At 38.3% G+C, this 19,498-nt stretch overlaps 2 protein-coding genes across 11 annotated transcripts in view; one reads left to right on the top strand and one right to left on the bottom strand.

The window, feature by feature from the left end:
• FTO (FTO alpha-ketoglutarate dependent dioxygenase) overlaps nucleotides 1–13,287 on the bottom strand; it is a 239,940-nt gene extending 226,653 nt beyond the window's left edge. For 2 of the 3 annotated variants that reach the window (XM_065640793.1, XM_065640792.1), the window contains exon 1: nucleotides 13,114–13,287. In XM_065640793.1, the coding sequence (XP_065496865.1) occupies nucleotides 13,114–13,152 (39 nt within the window). In that variant the 5' untranslated portion in view covers nucleotides 13,153–13,287. Of the gene's footprint in view, nucleotides 1–12,702; nucleotides 12,821–13,113 lie in introns of those variants that run through there. The other variant, XM_065640794.1, reaches the window with a different exon arrangement.
• Nucleotides 13,288–13,393: 106 nt separating this feature from the next.
• RPGRIP1L (RPGRIP1 like) overlaps nucleotides 13,394–19,498 on the top strand; it is a 71,050-nt gene continuing 64,945 nt past the window's right edge. For 6 of the 8 annotated variants that reach the window (XM_065640716.1, XM_065640713.1, XM_065640719.1 and 3 more), the window contains exons 1-4: nucleotides 14,927–15,073; nucleotides 15,903–16,044; nucleotides 17,660–17,751; nucleotides 18,522–18,666. In XM_065640716.1, the coding sequence (XP_065496788.1) occupies nucleotides 17,667–17,751; nucleotides 18,522–18,666 (230 nt within the window). In that variant the 5' untranslated portion in view covers nucleotides 14,927–15,073; nucleotides 15,903–16,044; nucleotides 17,660–17,666. Of the gene's footprint in view, nucleotides 13,449–14,397; nucleotides 14,428–14,926; nucleotides 15,074–15,902; nucleotides 16,045–17,659; nucleotides 17,752–18,521; nucleotides 18,667–19,498 lie in introns of those variants that run through there. The other 2 variants (XM_065640714.1, XM_065640715.1) reach the window with 2 other exon arrangements.

The raw sequence follows: 19,498 nt of genomic DNA, 5'->3' as shown, positions 1-19,498 counted from the left end.
AGAGACCACATCAACAAACACAATGGCTCATTATTTATTTGTATACTTAAACGCACTTACACGATTGCATATTTGCACATATACACTTAGAAAATTCATTCCTCCTTCACCAAAAGGTACTGTGTAGGTATACATTACTCAAGAAGAGGGAAACATACCAAAACTTAGTAACAGTAGCTTCGTGACCAGGATCAAGTGTTTAGAATAATATTATTTTGAAATCCAATAACAGGCCACTTTGCCAAAGAATTTTGCACATTCATGGCAAGCATATATACATATAGGTGTGCAAACACACATATGAATGCATCCATTTTATACTCCATTTCAGACTAGGCACAGATTAATGCATTAGCAAAGAGTTGGACTGTTATTAAACAGCAACAGCATTTATGATTAAGAGCAAGAAGATCAAAGACTAAGAGATCTCCATGACACAACTGAATTTTTTAGATCAGTGCATCTGAACGGAGGTCTCTTGCAAATGACATTGTAAGCAGAAAAAAATAAAACCAGGTTCAGAAAATACACGGAGGACAAAACTATTATTAAAATAACCATTTTTGTTTCTAAGCAATCTAACCACTAACCACTTTCTATTACTTTATTGTTTTTACTAAATTAGCATGACAATGTTTTGAAACATGAAGGAAAAAAATAATGTTATAGCCAGTTTGCAAGAGAACGCTATTTTTATGATTTGGATAGAAGTCGTTACGAACAAGCTCTACTGAATCTCCATTTTTTTAAGCTGATATTTATATTTTGTGATGTCATTTTCATATACCATTTCAATTGCAAAGGAACTGCGACATCTTGATAGAGGAAAACAGAGGTGTTTGAAATTCAATAAAATAAACTGCAGTTACAGATGGCTTTTGCCCAAGTGAATAGCGAATATTACACTAAAGCAGGATATGACTTTTCCAAGCATGAAGCAATTCAAAGTATTTGTTAATATATGATAGTTTGCATAAGTGATTTACCTACATACCAAGCCTATGTTCCTAATTAACCCAGGGGTACAATTCCCATTTGTTAATTTAAGTATGAGGCTCAGCCCCAAATGTCGTCAGCATTCATTATCAGAAGATACAAATATGTGTGCCTGTTAAGTATTTTCAATGTCAAGTATTAATTACTTAGCAATTTTCAGCCTGACTCTTCATATTGAATTTTGATGCTCTTTTATGCACTGTATTCTGTGCTTGAGAGAAAAATGACAATTTTACATTGCCTCGGGTTTCTTACTTTTTTTATGATAAATTTTATCTCCTCTTCAACTCTTCTAAGAGAAAAAAAAAAAGTACCTAAAATAAATAACATTTCAGGCATTTTAAGTTCACACAACTGCTTTACAAATGACACAGCCTGACCTCCCTCTATAATATTACACTACAGCAAGATCCAAAATAACATTCCAGTTTGACAGCTAACCTCAGGCACTACTCGTCTAGTATCTCGCTGCTAATACTGCTGGCTGAAAAGCTGATAGGATACGCAAGACAAGCTGAGAGTTTAACTGGCAGAGCTGTTGAAATCTAAATCGTGCTATTTGAAACTTAGACCACAGGAGACAACAGTTCACTTTTTACCATGGCAGCAGATTCAACCTCTTGGCCCTGTGAAAATCACATGAATATATTTAGCACACACAAAAAATATCTCCCTATATTATGATCAAAGATGCATTCAACACACATTTTTTATGCACATTTGATCGTTCCATTGACAGTCTTGGAAGTTAAGTAATATGGGCTGCTGCACATAGGTTTCAAACCTTGATGGAGCCCAATGGCAGGCTACTTTTGACAGTCAAATAATGACAAGCACGTTGCAAGCCGATGCCCGTCATTCACGAACATCTTGGCCTGCTCCAACCGTTGCGCAGCGACTAAGTAGACGGTCAAAGGTTAAGTTCGAAGAAGACAGCAATGAAGGGCAACTGTCATGCACCACTGAATACTGTGAGGCAGCAAGGAGTGGTTGTCTTCTGAAGAACATGCAAAACGGTCTCATTCTGTCCAGGCAGACACATATTTCAAGGTCCTAAATGAGACCATTGCCAATTCATGAAGAGCCAAACTGACAGCATGCCATTCAAACTGTCTCTCTCAAATTTGACTCTTTTTTTTGTATTTCCAATCACAAATGCATGCAAACTATAACGTTAAACAGAACTCCCAGGAGTCGTTTTAAGCAAACCAGATTTGGCAGGGTAGGAAGGGAGAGGGGGAAAAACATCTCAACTTCTTCCCTTCTCTTTCTTTTAATATTTAAGAGAAGTTCAACTGTTTCACAAGAATTTTTTTTATTTTCTTATAATGGAATGCATTTGTTTCCAAAATGTTTCCATTTTTATAAATATCAGCGTTTCTTCTAGTCTTGAAAAGCAGAGCCTAACACCTTACACTTAGGGCTAATACAATCACCTGGAATTTTGATTCTGCATTTGTATATTAATATTGTGACAGGAGAATATATTACAGCACATGACTAAATACTTTGCATCAGTCTCTAAATATCCTAAGCATTTCTGTTATAAATGGTACAATAACAGTATTTTCTATTTGTTTAAAAGCACTGTTTTGTGTGGAGTTATGGCTTGAACAGCATGATTAACAATGAAATTGCATTACTTTGCATAAAACATATACATCTTACTTTTAACCCATTGCCAGTAAAGATGTATGTTTTTTACTTACACATTTAAATTACGTGATCATATTCACGTTTGCCTCTATTAACATATAAAAGACTTCAGGAAAAATAGAAATACTTTTTTTTATTAGATAAACAGTGATGCCGCTCATCTTTCATATGAAAGAGTGCTTGACACTAAATTTAATCAGGCTGACAAAGGATCGTATGGGTTAGGTCTTTATGCCCTTTTCATGAACAGTTCATCTCTCCTTCACTTACAGGGACAAATATTGCCCTTTAACAAAACAGATCAACATGCAAAGCACTTGTTTCTTTTTGCTGGGTCACTGGTATCATCCCACTTGTGACGTTACTGCTTTATACCAATTTCTGTCATGATAGCAACACATTAAAGACCCTATTCACAAACTGTGCTTTGCAAACTAAAGGGAAAATGAATTGTTACAATTTATGAGGAATATGTTTGGATTCTGAAGCATAAAACCACTTGTCTGTCATGTACACAGAGACACACACAGAGCACAAACTCTTTAAGGCAGGAACTATATTGGTATGTTCTAATGCACAAGTCATACTCTCAGCACTTTTCAGATCATAGATAATGACCAATCTACTGCCCTGATTACAACAAATAGCTTTCAGGAATCCAGAAGCATAAATTCTTTTTGTAAAACAAACAAACAGCACACCACAAAAACACACACACCACCATGCACGCACACTGGGAGAAGGCACGAAGGCAGGAGATCACAGAACTATTTTTCAGGCACCAGTGACAGAAACTCAAGAAATGAAAGGCAGCGCAAACCAGAAGGTTTCTAAACTTGACAATGCAGAGGCTTAATAGCTTTTGTTTTAAGGAATGAGAGAAGTCTGGGCAAACTAACATTTGTCCCTGTACTTTTCCTCTTGAAAAGTTCAACTACCACCATCTTCATGAAGTTCAAAAAGAACCAAACCAGTAACGTTACACTTTTTACATTTTGTGTGCCAAAGGCAAAAACCAGAGCACTGGACATCCAGAAAAGGTAACCACCAACTGAACTAGTCATCACAGTAAAAAATCCAAACCAAAGCTAAACAATTTATCTTCCCTATTACCAACGATAAAAGGAGCCACACGACTGATTCAATCCATCTTATTCTAAAGGATTGACAAGGGAACAGCTGGAAAGTGGGGAATGGAACTGTCTGTGGATCTTACCGCCTATCAGATCAGTTCTATTATATCCAGCAAATACTAAATCTCAAATAATGAATTTAGTAAAAGTTAGCTTTTGGTTCCTACCTGGATAGAAGATAGAAGTGGATTTTTTGAATTTGATAATAGCTGCAGTACATTAAAAAAAAAAAAAAAAATTCTTCCATATTTCAGAAAAACTCCAGGCTTATAAAAACCGTTTCAAACTGATCAGAGCTTTGGTATAATTTCCACTGGTTTTATATTGCATACTAAAATATGCCACATAGCTGGTCTCAGAATGCATAATGGAAATACTCTAAATCTATCTCATTGGAACACCTTTCCACAACTTTTCTGTGTAAATGTCTTGCAAAAGTGTTAGGCTTGACAAATGCTAATTTTCTTTAAAAAAGTTTATTACAAAATTTCTAGATAAACTCCAACTCCAAATAAGTTTTCCAATGCAGAAAGATGGTCATTTCACTGTTGTTTATATGCACTGTTTATGATGAAGGCTGCAAATAACTTCCTCCTACACAGTTTATTTGGATTAAATTATTTGTTCTGTTTCCATCATGTGATTAGATACACATACATGCACAACACCACTCTGTTCAATATTTTATCACCTGCAGTTGTTTCCCATCACGTGATTTTTAGATAGCAGACCATGAAGTATTTCCTTCGAGCAGAAGAGCATCATTACCTGCTGCAATGACATCATTTACATTAGAAGTAAATGTAAAATAAAATCAGAAGAGAATACAGACAAATACAAGTTGTTTCCAGATGTGCGAACTGTTGTCTAATTTGCATAAACCTATCATTTTGTACACTGTCTTCAGTCAGTCCTTTCTGAATACAGATGTACATTTGAAGAGGCCTACTGCTTTGAAATAAGTCAGATTTTTAAAAGTTTCTTGCCCACCTTGAGAGCACATTCAGTATCAACAGGATTGGGCTTCTAAAGTCCTTTAAATGCTTGTGAAAATCTACCTATTTCCATTCAGAGTGGGGTTTTTTTAAAATCTATTAAATGTGTATTTGAACATGAATTTTACTAGTTAAACTGTTAGAAGTATAGGCAAGGTGTAGCATTTTACAGAGCAGGAACAACGTTTTCCAGTCTCAAAGTTGCATTAACTTACTGTTCACTTTTTGGAGATGAAAATCTTATCAGATCTTTTCCTTCATTTTTTCCCCTTAAAGCATATACAGTGTAACATTCATGATCTTTCACTGGCAAGATCCAGCGCGTGACATTTTTGCACTCAAAACAAAGGATGCAGCATGCATCAGAAGTGGGATGTTTGCTTTAAGTAAAATCTTTTGTCATTATAGACCAGAGTCTCTCCAGTGAATTACAGGCAGAAGTTTCAGTAATTTTAGTATTGTATAGAAATACACAAATCAGACCCTGAATTTAATATTTTGAGATACTTGAATTAAATACAACTTTAAACCTTAGAACAGCATCAGCAACCTATTTTAATCAGGTACCTCTTCAAGTATTCACTGCATGAAGTACCAGTTGCCTCGGGGTTATGAAATAATACTAAAAACTTTATAATCATTCATTGATTTAGTTTTGAGCATAGTATATCATTTGAATCCAATGGGAACATAAAGAGCTATTTGTGAGGTCAACCACAGTACAGACAGAGGCTGACATGATATCGATGGCAAGGTGGAAAGAAATTGCCAAATACAGCAGATCAATACTTCGTTTCACTGTTACAGCCTTCTGGAGACATAAAATATATATCTTTACAGCTACTAAAATAATAATAATGAAAGTGGGAGATAAATGCTTCCCTCAAGGTAAACTATTTGATTAGCTGAGGGCAAAGGTGACAATAGCAGTTACACTAAAGTAACTTTACAGTCTTAAATAAAAATGGTGGGATGAGCATCAGATAAAAGGGCAAAATGAAACCGAACAAGTTCTATGAGATAAAGATGTAATTCTTCTAGAAGGTGGTGTAGCATGTGTACAAAGGCAAAAAAACCCTGTTAGGATAAATAAGGTAGAACAGAGTTTCCTCTCATAGTAAGACTCCAGTAACTGAAAAGAATGTGTTTTGAAATTACAGCACTATCATCTTATATCCAAGAAGGCTTCAAAGATATGCTTAATCTGTCCCATACCTTAAATGCCACTAGATATTCATAACCATGTTTTGCACTTCACTAGTGAACCTAACAGAATACAGTAATACACTATAGGGCTTTATAGTCTCAACTGAAGAGGATCATCTGATATTTTGGATGCTCTTGGTCATTAAAGGTTAATTAAATTATTTAAGAAATTGATGAATTATTAAAAGCATGAGAGCCCAATCCTTCTTCAGCGGAAGGTTGCGTAAGTTTCATCACCAATTACGCTGGAACAGAAACAAGCTTTAGGCATTCACTATTTGGTCTGTGTAGTTTTCATTAACCTGGGTCAGATGAATCTGAATCCTACCTGGTGTGAAAGAGAGAAGTATAATAATTATTCATTAAACATTTTCCAAATCTATAAATAATAGTAGGCCCAGTACTGCACCTCCAGCAGGGACATTTCACCATATCTTCATTGCAAAAATGCCAATTTTCATCTGAAACTTCTAAGACTTCTAAGTTCCTAATCAGAAGACGACAGGAACTGGGTGACCTAAATCTCAGACTCCCTAGCTTTCTCAAATTGAACCACCTGCTAATGACTCACACAAGATTTCTCTCCAGAAGGATGTTCATTTGAAACCAAAAATTCAATATACATTAAGTTTTATTTTCTGCAGAAAACAGGAAGGATTTCCACAATGTACTTTCCCTTGTTTTGGAGCGGGTGTAAATTTAATTTTCCTGAATGCCACAAGTTATAGAAATATTTTAAAAAGAATGCAAACAACTAGCATCATGTTTTTAGACACTGCACATCTAATGCGGGATTTGTAAATGATTGTTTTATTTGTCTCAGTGTTGCTATTTAAGAACATACTCATGTTTAATAACAGTCTAGTCGCAAATTTACTAAGAAAACAAAAAACTGACAAGTTCGTCTTACATTTGGTAGCATAACTTTCAGCTGAGTAAGTCAACTCCTCCAAAACACCACATCATCACACAAGATGCTTTGCCGTACACATTTCTAGTCTGTCCTGAAAATTACAGTAATGAAGCTGTTCAATAGGGAAATTGGAATTAAGCAAGCAACATACGCTCCAGTCATACTCTTTGTTAGAAGGGGGGAAAAATTCAGTGTTCTGAGGCAGACAAGGGACCAAAATCCTTGTAAAGGTATTGGTACTCCAATACCTTTTAGGAAATATGAAGTCTCTCTAAACGATACAAGTTGAAACTGTTAAATTACAACAAAAAAAGAAAGTAGAGAAATACTTAGGTAAAGAAACACGCTGTTCATGTCAGGGGAAAAAAAAAATCTAATTGACACTACAACAACAACAACAACTTCCTCAAATGCATGGAACACTACCAGATTCTTCAAAATAAGGCACCAATTCTGCATCTTGTCCCACTTCTAGGATGCTTCTTGCCCCCCAGAAGCTGGCAAGATATCAAAGGCTGCTGTGTGGTAGGAACCTATATTAATAAGTCTAATGAAAGGTCAGGGTTAATGGAACCATTTCATGCAGCCATGTCCTACGAGGTGTCATGTACCTGTAACAGCTATTGTACTTGTGACATACAACTGAGCCAAAACTTCAGTTGGCTAGAGGCTATACAAGTAGCAGACATGAGCTACAATCTTAACATACAAGACTATGAAAAAATAGATGAGGCAAACAGGAAAAAAAAAAAAATAAAAAAATTAAAAAATAAAAAAAAAGCCACCTTCCCAAGAGTGCCTATTTGTACCTATTTGGATATGGAACATGCACAGCTCCCATACCACTGTCTCATGAGTGGATCACTAGGATTAAAGTAAACTGAAGACCTTTAGACCCCTGGCATTTGACTTCCCTTACACTACTCTCATAGAGAATAGTCTTACAGGCCATAGCAACAAAACATGAATTAGTGTTTTCAGTATCCTCACATCCTTAGCTCCAAGATCTTAGAGAATTCTAATATGGGAAGCATAGATCTGTTCTTATTTACAGCAAAAAAACCAAGAGACTGAATGTAAAACAACATGTTTAATAAATCTGCAGAGCCTAAAGTACCAATATAATTCAGAGCAGCAGGATAGACACACACTTCTTAATTAAGTGGGTGATGTTCTAGTTAAAACAAAAAGACGACCCTGGGCCATCACTAAGATTAAACATGTACTCTTGCAAAGGAAGCTCCTACTATTATCAATATAAAGGCTTTAAATCACAAAAAATAAACCATCTAATAGTCTGTATTCAATAGCAAGTAGAAAGCCAGGACACAGACTGATTTGGATTAACACATTTTCAGTTATAACAAGTAATTTTACAGAGGATTAGTATCTTGATGGTCTGATCAATACTAGGCACTGCTGCTATTACAGATGAAGAGAAAATTACCCCTCCAGTAATAAAGTGTGTATGTCTTGGTTCTCCTTCATTTGCCGAGTCCATTACTGTAATGGTTCCAGCATTAGCAGCTGAGGCAATCTAAGCAGCAAGAATGTGATGAATTTAAAAGCAAGGAATATTTGCCACTCATTCTTTCTTGTATTTTATTCTGCATATGCAAGGCTTCTACCTGGCTGTTTCCAAAATACAAATCATGTGTTATGTGACTATCAACACTATTTCTTAATTATTGTCTCATTAATAATGGGAAGGGCCAATAATGTGACTACCACAAAAATTGCTACTGGCATATTGGCTGCTGATTCTGCTAAAACCTGCAGACCATTTACCTAAGCAGAAATATGACATGACAAGAAGCTTATTTAACTGCATCTACGCTGTTTCACTAACTTTAATTTTCCTAAATACAGCTTCTAAAAAAAAAAAATCTATTTAATCCATCAATTAGAAAATGTTGTATGTTTTCATATCTTAAGAGGGAGAACAATAACAGGAAACAAGCAATCAATGTAATATCTGAACAAACTATGATAAGACAATGTTGAAGTTTACATACTTTTTTGCATGGTGGGAGTGACATTTTTCAGCATTAATCCTAAAATCATTCCACTGCTCTTCAATGCTCTGAAAGCACTTGCCTATTTTTTCCCTGAGTATTAATGTTGAAGCAACCTATTTTATCTCATAAATATATATTATTTTCCAGCCAGCAAAAATTAGCATGATGCAGGAAATAAGATTTTTCATTGAAATATCAGCCAAACCACTATATATTCCCTTTTCCTCCTTGTAAATAAAATACACGCAAAGCTTTGTGTTATTTAAAGCTTTATATTTCCTTGCCACTTTGTCTAACATGTCTCACAAATGTGAAATTGCACATGAATATCTCTGTAAAAGCCCTTCTGAATATTCAGTTATGTGCATATTGATGCATTTATTATTTGTATAGCAATAACTTTATTGGATTGGGGTCCCAGCTGTGCTGGGAGCTGTACAAACATAACAGTAATGTCTGTGGAATACATTCTCAGTCGCCAGTTCTGGTTTCACAGTAATGTGAATTCGCATAAACAGTTACATAAGGTAATTGTGAACCGAGTTTAGCGGTCTGTTCCAAAGACGTATCAATGTAATCCTTTTAAAGGAAAATAATAGTATAGACTAGCTGAGCATCTTATCTTTCACATGGTAATGACACATGGTCTTAATATGCACAGAGTGGGAAGAAAAGAATATAAAAGTAGTTACTAGAACTTGGCATCTGTCACACTGAAAATTACTTTAAAAAAAACTTTGACTAAGTCTTGAGAACAGTCTTACAAGCTAACCTGTTAATATTAATCAAGATAATAAACATTCTAAAAGCAAAAGAGCTTTCTTCCCAGATTAAAAGGAAAAAATAGTGTAAGTAAACTACCAAATAAAAGGTTTATGTTTGGTATTACTTTGTGTAGTACCTTCTCCTCACCCAGCAAAAAAGAAAAAATAACTTTACAGCAAGCTAACCAAAACTCCGACCAACAAAGAAAAAAGAATAACACTATACACTGAAACTGAATTCTAAGTTAAAAATAAAACAAACACACACAAATGAAACACACTCTCAGTGGACTGTTTCATTAAAATGCCTATCCAGCTAATGAGCTACATCTACTCTAACAGCTCTGGTTTTATGCACAGAAGTAATTCTTGCTATGGGCAAGACCAGAGAAGCTGATGACATGCAACATCTCTACTGGTGTCTTTAGAAACTTCAGTGGACAGCAAAACATTATTACTCTTAAGACTTAAAAATATTGTAAGACAACAGCATCCACAACATGGTGTTTCAGACAGCTGAGTAATTAACTATTGTTTTCCAACTTTTTCGGACCCTCTTCCCAGGAATGAATTTGTGTCCTCCTCCTCATGGGCTTAGAACAACAAATACTAGCATAAATAATTTCGTTTCTGCAACACACTCAATCTTACTTAATCAAATCGAGTGATCTGCGAAGTAGAAATTGCTGTATGACAGCACTGCACGCCAAAGAAATTCTACCACATGTACTTGGAACAGAAGTGCTCTTCTGTAACAGCATAAATAAAAACTTGCTATACACATGAATATTTGAGAGAGAGAACAGTTTATCGAATATAAGAAGCATACTGCATAATTACAAAAGCAAAAGCCAATCAGTTGGGCTTCTGATAGACAGGATTTAGCTGTACACAGTTATAGCAAAACGAGAACTTTTATTCAGGATTTCATTCTCCAGAACAGAGACATTGCCAGGAGATACATAATCCAAACCGGCTTCTCTATCCAACCACTTCCCTCATTAGTAGGCCTCATAAATCTTACTCTCCAGAAGAGGTCGGGTCAACCTCACTAATATTTGGGTTGCTATGAAATATTTTGATCAGGACCTAAATGGAAGTCTTGGCAGAACTACTACAATAAAGACACAATTCCTTTGTCTTCAGCATTTCTTAGGTGAGCAACATTAGCGAGACTTAGGGACTGAGGGGTGAACTGGCATAGTGCCAGGAGCCCAAAGATTACCATTCTAACTAAGTTGTATGAAATAATACTAGTATGAGGGTGCTCCCAAAAACAAACAAAAACAACAAACCACATATATTTCTTCTTGTATAGCCTCTCCTCTTCCCATTGCTGCCTTTTCCTTTGCCGTCCTTTATTCTAAGACATTCTAGAGGCTTGTTTTGTTTCACTTTCAATATAATCAAAGCTTCTCTCCAGTAGTACCCAATTTACAACATCCCCCCGAAGGCATCCTACAAGTAGTCACACCTTTAAATCCTCTATAAGGATCTCTTCTTAGTTTTCATCATTCTCTATTTGTGCACCTACAACATCTAGCTGTGGCTATGGCTGCATCCTTTCACTCCAGCTCCCTTGAGCTTCTCTTACACGTTGCTCCTGACACCCCAACTGCCTTGTCCTGCTCCAGCCTTTGCCAGGGTAATTCACAGCTCCACCCTCTTATTCCTTCACACACATGATTACCTTATCAATGGCAATTATTCTCCTAATGCAAACGATTTCCAAATACGTTTGAGATATATTGCAAAGACAAAAGTTGAACCCAGCCCTTGGACCGCTATTAAAAGGTATGGGTTGGTTTTCTTCTGCAATGTGATTACACTGGATTGGACGGGACAGCCTACATCTGCATGTGTTTTCACATATATAGACAGAGCAGAACACAAACGAGACACTAAAATTACTGTCCTTCAGCAATGAGGAAGAACAGAAACACTACTTACTAAATGACCAGGTTGGCCTTAAAGAGTTGTTAAGAATCTTACTACTAGGAATAGGCTATAAAGTTATTTTTCTATTAAAATATTATTTTGCAGACTTAGGTCAGATGTTTTCCCTACCCCTCTAGTGAAATAACTTTTAATGTTAAATAGTAAATTAATAGCAATACCAAAATCAGTATGTTCTGTATGCAAAAAGGTGAACCAGATTACCACCTGAGAAAGCTTTTTCTAAATGTGTAACGGAATGAGCCTTCCTTTCACTAACATCACTAAAGCATTATGCTTTCAAACAAGTAACTTTCTGGTTCATTGTACTACTATTTTGTAAACAAAACCAGCAGAAGTAAAACAACCAGCAAGAGCTGTAGTCAAATATTGTACCACGTGGCAGAAACAGACCCTTCAAAGGCACCTGAAACAGACAAGCATTCACCAATGCTGTTTGCTTACACTGGGTAATTACTTCTTCAATGTAAGCACATAACAGCATCACATCTATACGCATTATCAGGAAAAAGCAGTATTTAAAATGTTTATTTAGGTCAGGCTTGGTGTAGAGCAAGAGTACTTTAAAAGTGGATGATACCAGTGCAGTTACATAACAACGCATCATCTCGCTGATGATGTATTGACAAAATCATATATTTACCTCTATTTCTCATATCACAGAATCACAGAATGTTAGGGACTGGAAGGGACCTCGAAAGCTCATCCAGTGCAATCCCCCCACCGGAGCAGGAACACCCAGATGAGGTTACACAGGAAGGTGTCCAGGCGGGTTGGAATGTCTGCAGAGAAGGAGACTCCACAACCTCCCTGGGCAGCCTGGGCCAGGCTCTGCCACCCTCACCGGGAAGAAGTTTCTTCTCATATTTAAGTGGGAAAACACCGTGGAACTCGCTTTTAAATTAAAAGCCCAGAGAGTAAAAAGAACCACCCTTTATTATTAGCTACTCTCGAAGCTGCACTAGGTTCTCCTCTTTACAGAATGAGGGGAAGCCCACGCTCGCCAAGCGCCCGCAGCGCTGCGCAGGCAACCGCACCCCCGCCCCGCCAACCCCGAGCACCCACCTCGCAGCCCCCGCCAGGCCCCGCCGGCACCGGGGGTCACCGCACACTCAAGGCACGCTTAACCAGCGGGGCTGTGGCCCGGTGGGCTGTGGCCCGGGCCGGTCGCTGCCATGGGCCGTTCCGAGGCGACCGTTGAGCCGCAACCGTTGGCCGCACGCGCAGCAGCCGCGCGAGCAGGCGGCGCGGGACGGCGGCCCCGAGCGCGGCGGGGCGCTCGCGCTGCTCCCCTGGCACCGGCGGCTCCACGGCGGCCCCGGGGTCCCTTCAACACGGGGTCCCCCGCTCCGGCACCGCAACTGCCGGAGCCCGGGCTGGCTCTGCCCCTTGCAGCCCCACCAGCCGCAGGAAAGAGAGCTCGCCGCGGGCACGCTCCTCGGGGCTGGAGGGGAGCAGGAAGCAAAGAGAAGGTACCTTCAGCTCTTTCTCCCGCTCCCCTGCTCTCCTCTTCATAGCGGCACGCGGCGGGAGCTGTCCTGCCCGCGCTGCTGCCACCGGCACCAGCCCCGCACGCAGCTCCCGGCGCGACTACAACTCCCGGCACGCCCCGCGGGGCGCAGGTGGCCGCGATGAGCCCGCAGTCCCCGCAGTCCCCGTGCGTGCGGCGGCGGCGGCGCCGGGCCCCTCCCCGAACTACAGCTCCCAGCAGGCAGCGCGGCGCCGCGTTCCCCGGAAGCGGAAGGGCCTGGTTAGCAACAGGGGCAGTTGCTAACGGAGCGCTGAGAGGAGACATAGAACAGGAGGGAGTTGTGAGTACGGGGGGAGCGGCTCCTTCTCTCAGAGGACGGCGAGGGAGCTGCTCAGCGCGACCCGCAGCGGGGGTGTCGCTGAGGAGCGGGTGTGGCGGGGGTCGGGGGGAGCCCGGCCCGGGGCTGCGCTCCCGGAGCGCTGGTTTCGCATCTCTGAGGCTGCCTCGCTCGGTGCCCCTGGGAAAGGGCAGGGTGCCCCGCCATTCTTTTAAAAGTAGCCCCAGAACCCTCCTCAGTCTCTTCTGTGTGTGCAAAGCGGCTGCTGGGGGCAGCGGGAGTTGCGTCCCTGTGCCCGAGGGCGGGAAGAATTGGGGAGTGGGGGCGTTCCCTCGGGAGGGAAACGCTGCCGGCCCCCCTGCCCCTCCAGAGCTGAGGAAACATTTGGAAAACCCTTCTGAAATACGGTGAACGCGAGAAACGGTTGTTTTGATTTTTCTGTGTTGCGGTAGGACTTGCAGGTCCGAGAGGTGTTTCCTCCCTCAGACCACAGCAGGACGTGCTGCTCTTGTTTCCTAATATCTTCCATATCTTCTCCCTTTTTTTTTTTTTTTTTTCCCTTTCAACCTCCTAAAACTCACAAAACTGCAACAGGTGATGTTTGAAAGGTGATATGTGTGTATGCTCCTATCAAGTAATAAATGAGATTGTTTTATATGGTGAGCCCAACAGAGTGCAAACATTTGTCTTTAAGGAATCAAAGAGGAAGAATGTAGGCTGGAAATACTTTGAGATAGGCTAAAATAGGTGGGTGGTCTGTCGTGTCCCCCCCCTCTTTTTTTTTTTTTTTTAATTTTTTTTTTTTTCCCTCTTCCCTCTACAGGAGAAGTTGGGTCAGGTTTTAGAAGAAAAGCATCATCTTGGCCATGGCCAAGACTCATTCACTTCTAAATCTATGTTAAAACAATTAAGTCGTAACTTTTAAGGTTTCACTGGAAACTGCCCCTTCTAGACTCACTGGCTTGGAACTTTGGAATTTTAGGTAATCCCTCCTCTGTTTTGCTACATACAAACAGTGTTGGGAGAACAGTGTGCTTCTGGGAGTTATATAAGAATTTGGACATGAAGCATGAGCTTTGATACTTAACTTTAAATATTCATACTCGTTACTGTCTGGTCTTGCCAACACTGCAAACTTGCATGCAGTTTTTTGTGGTGATAGCACCAGTTTCATAAGTAGTGTGAGAAAAGTTGTGGTTTTCTTTAATTTCAATGGCTATATCTAAAATTCTTACGTATACCAAACTTGAAATTCTTATAGTTTAATACCAGAGATATGGACATTTTTCCTCTCTTTGTATGTGAAGTTCTTTTTTCTCATTTTTTTTTAGGAACAAGTGCTGAAGTGACTGCAGCATAACATTACTTGGAAATGAAAACTGGTTTAAATTGTTGAGATTCAGCATAGCATATATATCTGTCCAGATACACCTACAAATTTATCTCTCTTTTGCTTTATTATGCTTTATTTTAGGAAATACTGGACTCTTAAGTGCAATCACTTTTGTAGCAGTGTTGCTGTACAATTTTGTCAGATTTAGTTGCTTTGAAATTGCTTTCTAAAGAAGTAATATGGAAGTCTCTGGAGAAGTCTCATACTTCTAGAAGTAATGCTGGAACTGTTGACTGTAAGGAAAGTAATTTTGTTTTAAGTGTTTGTGATTGACACTGAGGTAATGTTCAATAAGTAACATATGTAACACATGATTTGCTGATTGAAGTGTCCTCTCTCAGAGAAGCAGCATAAATTATGGTTGTGAGTGATTAGTAAAGACATACGTGGTTCTTATGTTACTAATGAGGCAAATAAATTGCCAGGCCAAATTCTAAAGCTGTAATTATAATTTGCCTCCTAAAACCAGGAGGCAGGCTTGTACTATTTCTATCTAAAACCATTCTTCTTCATAGAAACAATTAATTTATTTTTTACTTTTCCTGTGGCCCAGGACAGAAAAGAAAGCTGAATACTTAATTTTCGTCACTTTGTAATTAAAATGAAACAACTAATTCTTCCTTTTACTTTTGAAGATTTCAAATTTCTAAGTTTTGGGGGACTTTATATATCAGCTTTATTTTGTCCCTTTTCTTCAAGTCATGTCATGTTGCCAGTAAAAAGTGACTTTTGTGTACAGCCCTGCTATGTTTGTTTGATTACACCTTAAATATTTCTCTGTTTTTTTGCTGCAGCCAGTAATGGATTGCTACTGACAAGGGGATTTTTGTTTGTTTATTTGAGGCACAATCATGTGTTGTTTTGTCTTTGTTTTATAAATGAATGGATTTCTTTCACGCTGAAAATAGCAAGGTGGTTTATCCATAGCAAAGTTTCTTTAGTAAGTAACAAACCGTGAAAAACAGTAACATTTGTCTGTCCTTGTTATTGTGCTGGAACTTTGAAGATTGATTTTAATAGATCACAAACATTGTGGAGTCATGCTGATTAAAATATTTGTTTAGGTCTTCACCTCTCTGAAATTTGCCAAAAAACTCTGCCATTTTTGATTTGTGAAGACTAAGACAACTACATTCTAGAAAGACATAATGTTAGCATCTTCTCCTTGCTACCATCGTGAGCCAAATTAGGATCGTTCATCTAGAGGTAAAGGTTTTTGTTTCACTTTAATCTCAGTTGCTGTAGTGATATTGATACAGTGACATAAAATAATGACCACAACAATGAACCTACACCTGAGTGAAGTCAATGACTGCAAGTAGCGCTAATTTAACAAATTACAAAAATGCTTTGAGGGATTTGTGTGAATAACATAAAAATAGCTGAGAACACTGAGGAGCTGGATTCCACTTGGTATGTATCTGTCATCAGAATTGTTCCATATCTTCCAAGGGCTGCATGCCACGGACCTCAACATCACGAAGCAGTTTTCTTTGGTTCAGTGACTGACAGCATTGAAACTGCAACCTTATTGCTAATCTGCAAGTGTAGATCAGTTCAGGCATTTCAACAGTCATGACACGGGAACATTTGTTCCACATGAAAGAAAAATGTGGTCAGGTTGTTAGAGACAGCGAATGCTGGAAATAATACTTTATCCTAAATGTTAATAGTTTAAAAAAAAAAAACCTGAAAACAAGATTGACTTCTTGGAAACTAAACTTTCATTAATCCTTTTCATTCCTTTTGGACAAAGCCATAAGGAGACTTGTTTTGTAGAAGAAAGGCAGCTCTTTAGCAGCAGTTTTGGTTATGACAGATTTAACAGATACTTCAAGGAATGTCTGTGGGTTGTGCTGTGTCACTTTTGTCCTCTTTAGTAACACATCACTGTTAATTTCCCAATGCTTTCCTGGATGTTTTTAGATTCACTAAGGATTTGTATCACCTGAAGAGTGTAACAACAGGGGGAAACAAGACTGTCCGAACGACTTCATGTCTTTCTTTTCATGCTATTTCAGCCTTACTTGACTCTATGGCCAGCATGTAATTTTCTGCACTAGAAGAAAACAAACAGTAGTTGTTAACAAGTATCTTCATATACTACACTGAAACAAATGGACTACTTTCTCACATTAATGCTTTCTTAATCTCACTTTGTCATTTAGCTAAGCTTTCTATTGCCTCAAGAAAGAAATATGTTCAGATTTATGAGAATCATTCATAGGAGAGTGTCTATCTTAGAAACTAATTTCTGTTATGACAGTGATTGAAAGAAGACTAAGAGAATGGTAGGCAACACTGAAATGACTTTGTAACCTCCAGCACCTGTGTTCCAAAGAGTCCCATTCAAAATGTGGAAGATGGCATTACTCATTTGCAGCTTGATGCCTTAAGCTTTGACCTGTCTTAAAATGAACAAACAATTAAAAACAAAACAAAACCAAAAAAATCCCACAGGTCCCCTTCCCACATACACTTAGAAATATAGCCTTAGCCCGAAGATTGCTGAAGACAACCGAACTAGAGCTTAAAAAAGCTAATTCTACATACATAAATCAAATTGGAGCTATTGCATAACAAAGAAGCCATATTTTGTTAATAGGTTAAAACTGGCATAACATTGAACTTGAAAGTTTAGATTGTCTTCTGAGTGATACAATTGAGATAGGAGCATTCACAGTGATGTATGAGTCTGTCATTTCAGTGAATCTGTCATTACTTTTTGCTTCTTTTTATATTATGTATTGTAGTTCATTTTAGTCTCACAGTTTTAAGTTCCAGGTGGAGAAGAATTTCTTTTGAATTTTGTTATCCGTAGATAAGCCATGTCTGTTCCAGCTGATGAAACTGTGGGGGACCTGCCTGTGAGAGACGTGGGTCTAACTCTAGCTGGAATTGGAAGATTACAAGGTTTGTACCAGCTGCTATTTATTACAGTTACAGACTTTGATCAGTGGCTTCTTTAGTTTCTTTCTAAAAATGCTTCTGACATTCCCACTCACAAAATGAAGTTCAAATACCATTCAAAATCTGGGTTGAATTCTGAAAGATACTATGACCCATTCTGTGCTCATGTTACTTGTTAAAAGAGGCGAGTTGCTGTGAGATTCTAAAAACTGGAAATCTCATTGAGCTATAACCTTCATCCTTCGAGAAGAAAAGAAGACTTGTTTGCTGAATTGAGGACAAGTCCAGACCTGTTTAACAAAATGGGAATCAAAAGTACCATGCAATTCTGATATGTTACTCAGCTGCTATTAGAATGGAACTGCTGGGCTTAGTCTTGTGTCTGAGTAAATTTATAGAATTGTGAGTTAATATTTTCAAGCTTTAAGAGAGTATTTTAACTTGAAACAGAGTAGAAAGTATCTCTGTGGTAATGATAGTCTTATTTTAGTATGTTTGACAGTACACTTGCTAAACTATTTTCTTTATGTTGTCTAGTAGGTAGTGAGTTTGGTGTATCATTTGACATACTTTTTTATGTGTAAGAAGTAGGAAAAAGGCAGTGATTAATATGCCAATAAACCTGAAAAAATTAATCAACAGACTCATACAAGTGTAAAATATCAAATTACTTGAAAACTTTAATTTTTTTCAGTATTTCAAAATCAGTTAGACTTTGGTTACATGTTATTGAATGTATTGAAGGTAATTTAAAGTTGTCTTGGTTTGGGTAGAATCGTCGAGTACACAGAATGTAAAAGCTCGACAAGCTGTATCACAAATCAGTCGAAAGGAACTGGAAGACAAACTTCTTTGTTTACGCGATGAGAACATCTTACTCAAACAGCATGCAAATAAGCAAGAGGAGAAAATTAAAAGGTATGGGTTTTAATGTTTTTATTTAGGCTCACAATAATGTTTTTGCCCTCTAAAGTATTATCAACAAAGGAAAATCTTGCTGATTTCTCTCTGAGCACTTTTTAAAGCAGTTGCAAAAAATCATTCATTGGGATTCATTTTTTTATTGATTTCTGGTTGTCTTGATGATGTGCAGGAAATTTTTTGCAGAGGACCGTGTTACACCTCCATGTAGAGATGTAATACTTTGGAGGGGTACCTTGGGTTCATAGCTGTGCTATCTGAGTACAAATACAACAGATATTTTGGGAACTGAAGAAGAGCCTATAGAAGCCTCATTATTCATCAGGAATTTCATCCTAGAATCAAAATGGCCTGTACAGATTCTGCCCCTTTTTGTGTCCTTCTCTGTCCTCCAGGAAGTTGACAAGTATCCAGCCTTTTATTGTCTAGTTAAACCTAAAATATCTTTATAACTATGTTCAGCTCTCCTTTATTCACAGTAATAGATAACTTCATTGAAGGAGTCCCAAATATCCTGGGGAGCACAGTACCCAGCGTGCCCAGACATATGCGAGCAACTTTAGGCTTATTACTAAACTTAATGCTGTGCTGACAAAACAATCTGGACCCGGCAGAATTGTTCATGGTGTTATTGTATTCCAGGAGGGCTAATTAATCTGAAAGCACTGGGGACTCTGTGTTCACGTGGTGCTGTACTTAAGCTAATAAAATCGTGCTGCATCTGAGCTAGCTTCTGGTCGGGAGCTAACCGATTTGCGAAAGGGCATCTGAAGATACTGCCTCTGTAGTGGGACTATTTAATAATTTTCTAAAGTCCAAAACATTATTT

This window comes from Caloenas nicobarica, chromosome 9 (genome assembly GCF_036013445.1).
Source record: "Caloenas nicobarica isolate bCalNic1 chromosome 9, bCalNic1.hap1, whole genome shotgun sequence".
Lineage (NCBI taxonomy): Eukaryota > Metazoa > Chordata > Aves > Columbiformes > Columbidae > Caloenas > Caloenas nicobarica.
This window is presented reverse-complemented; position numbering and strand designations above follow the sequence as displayed.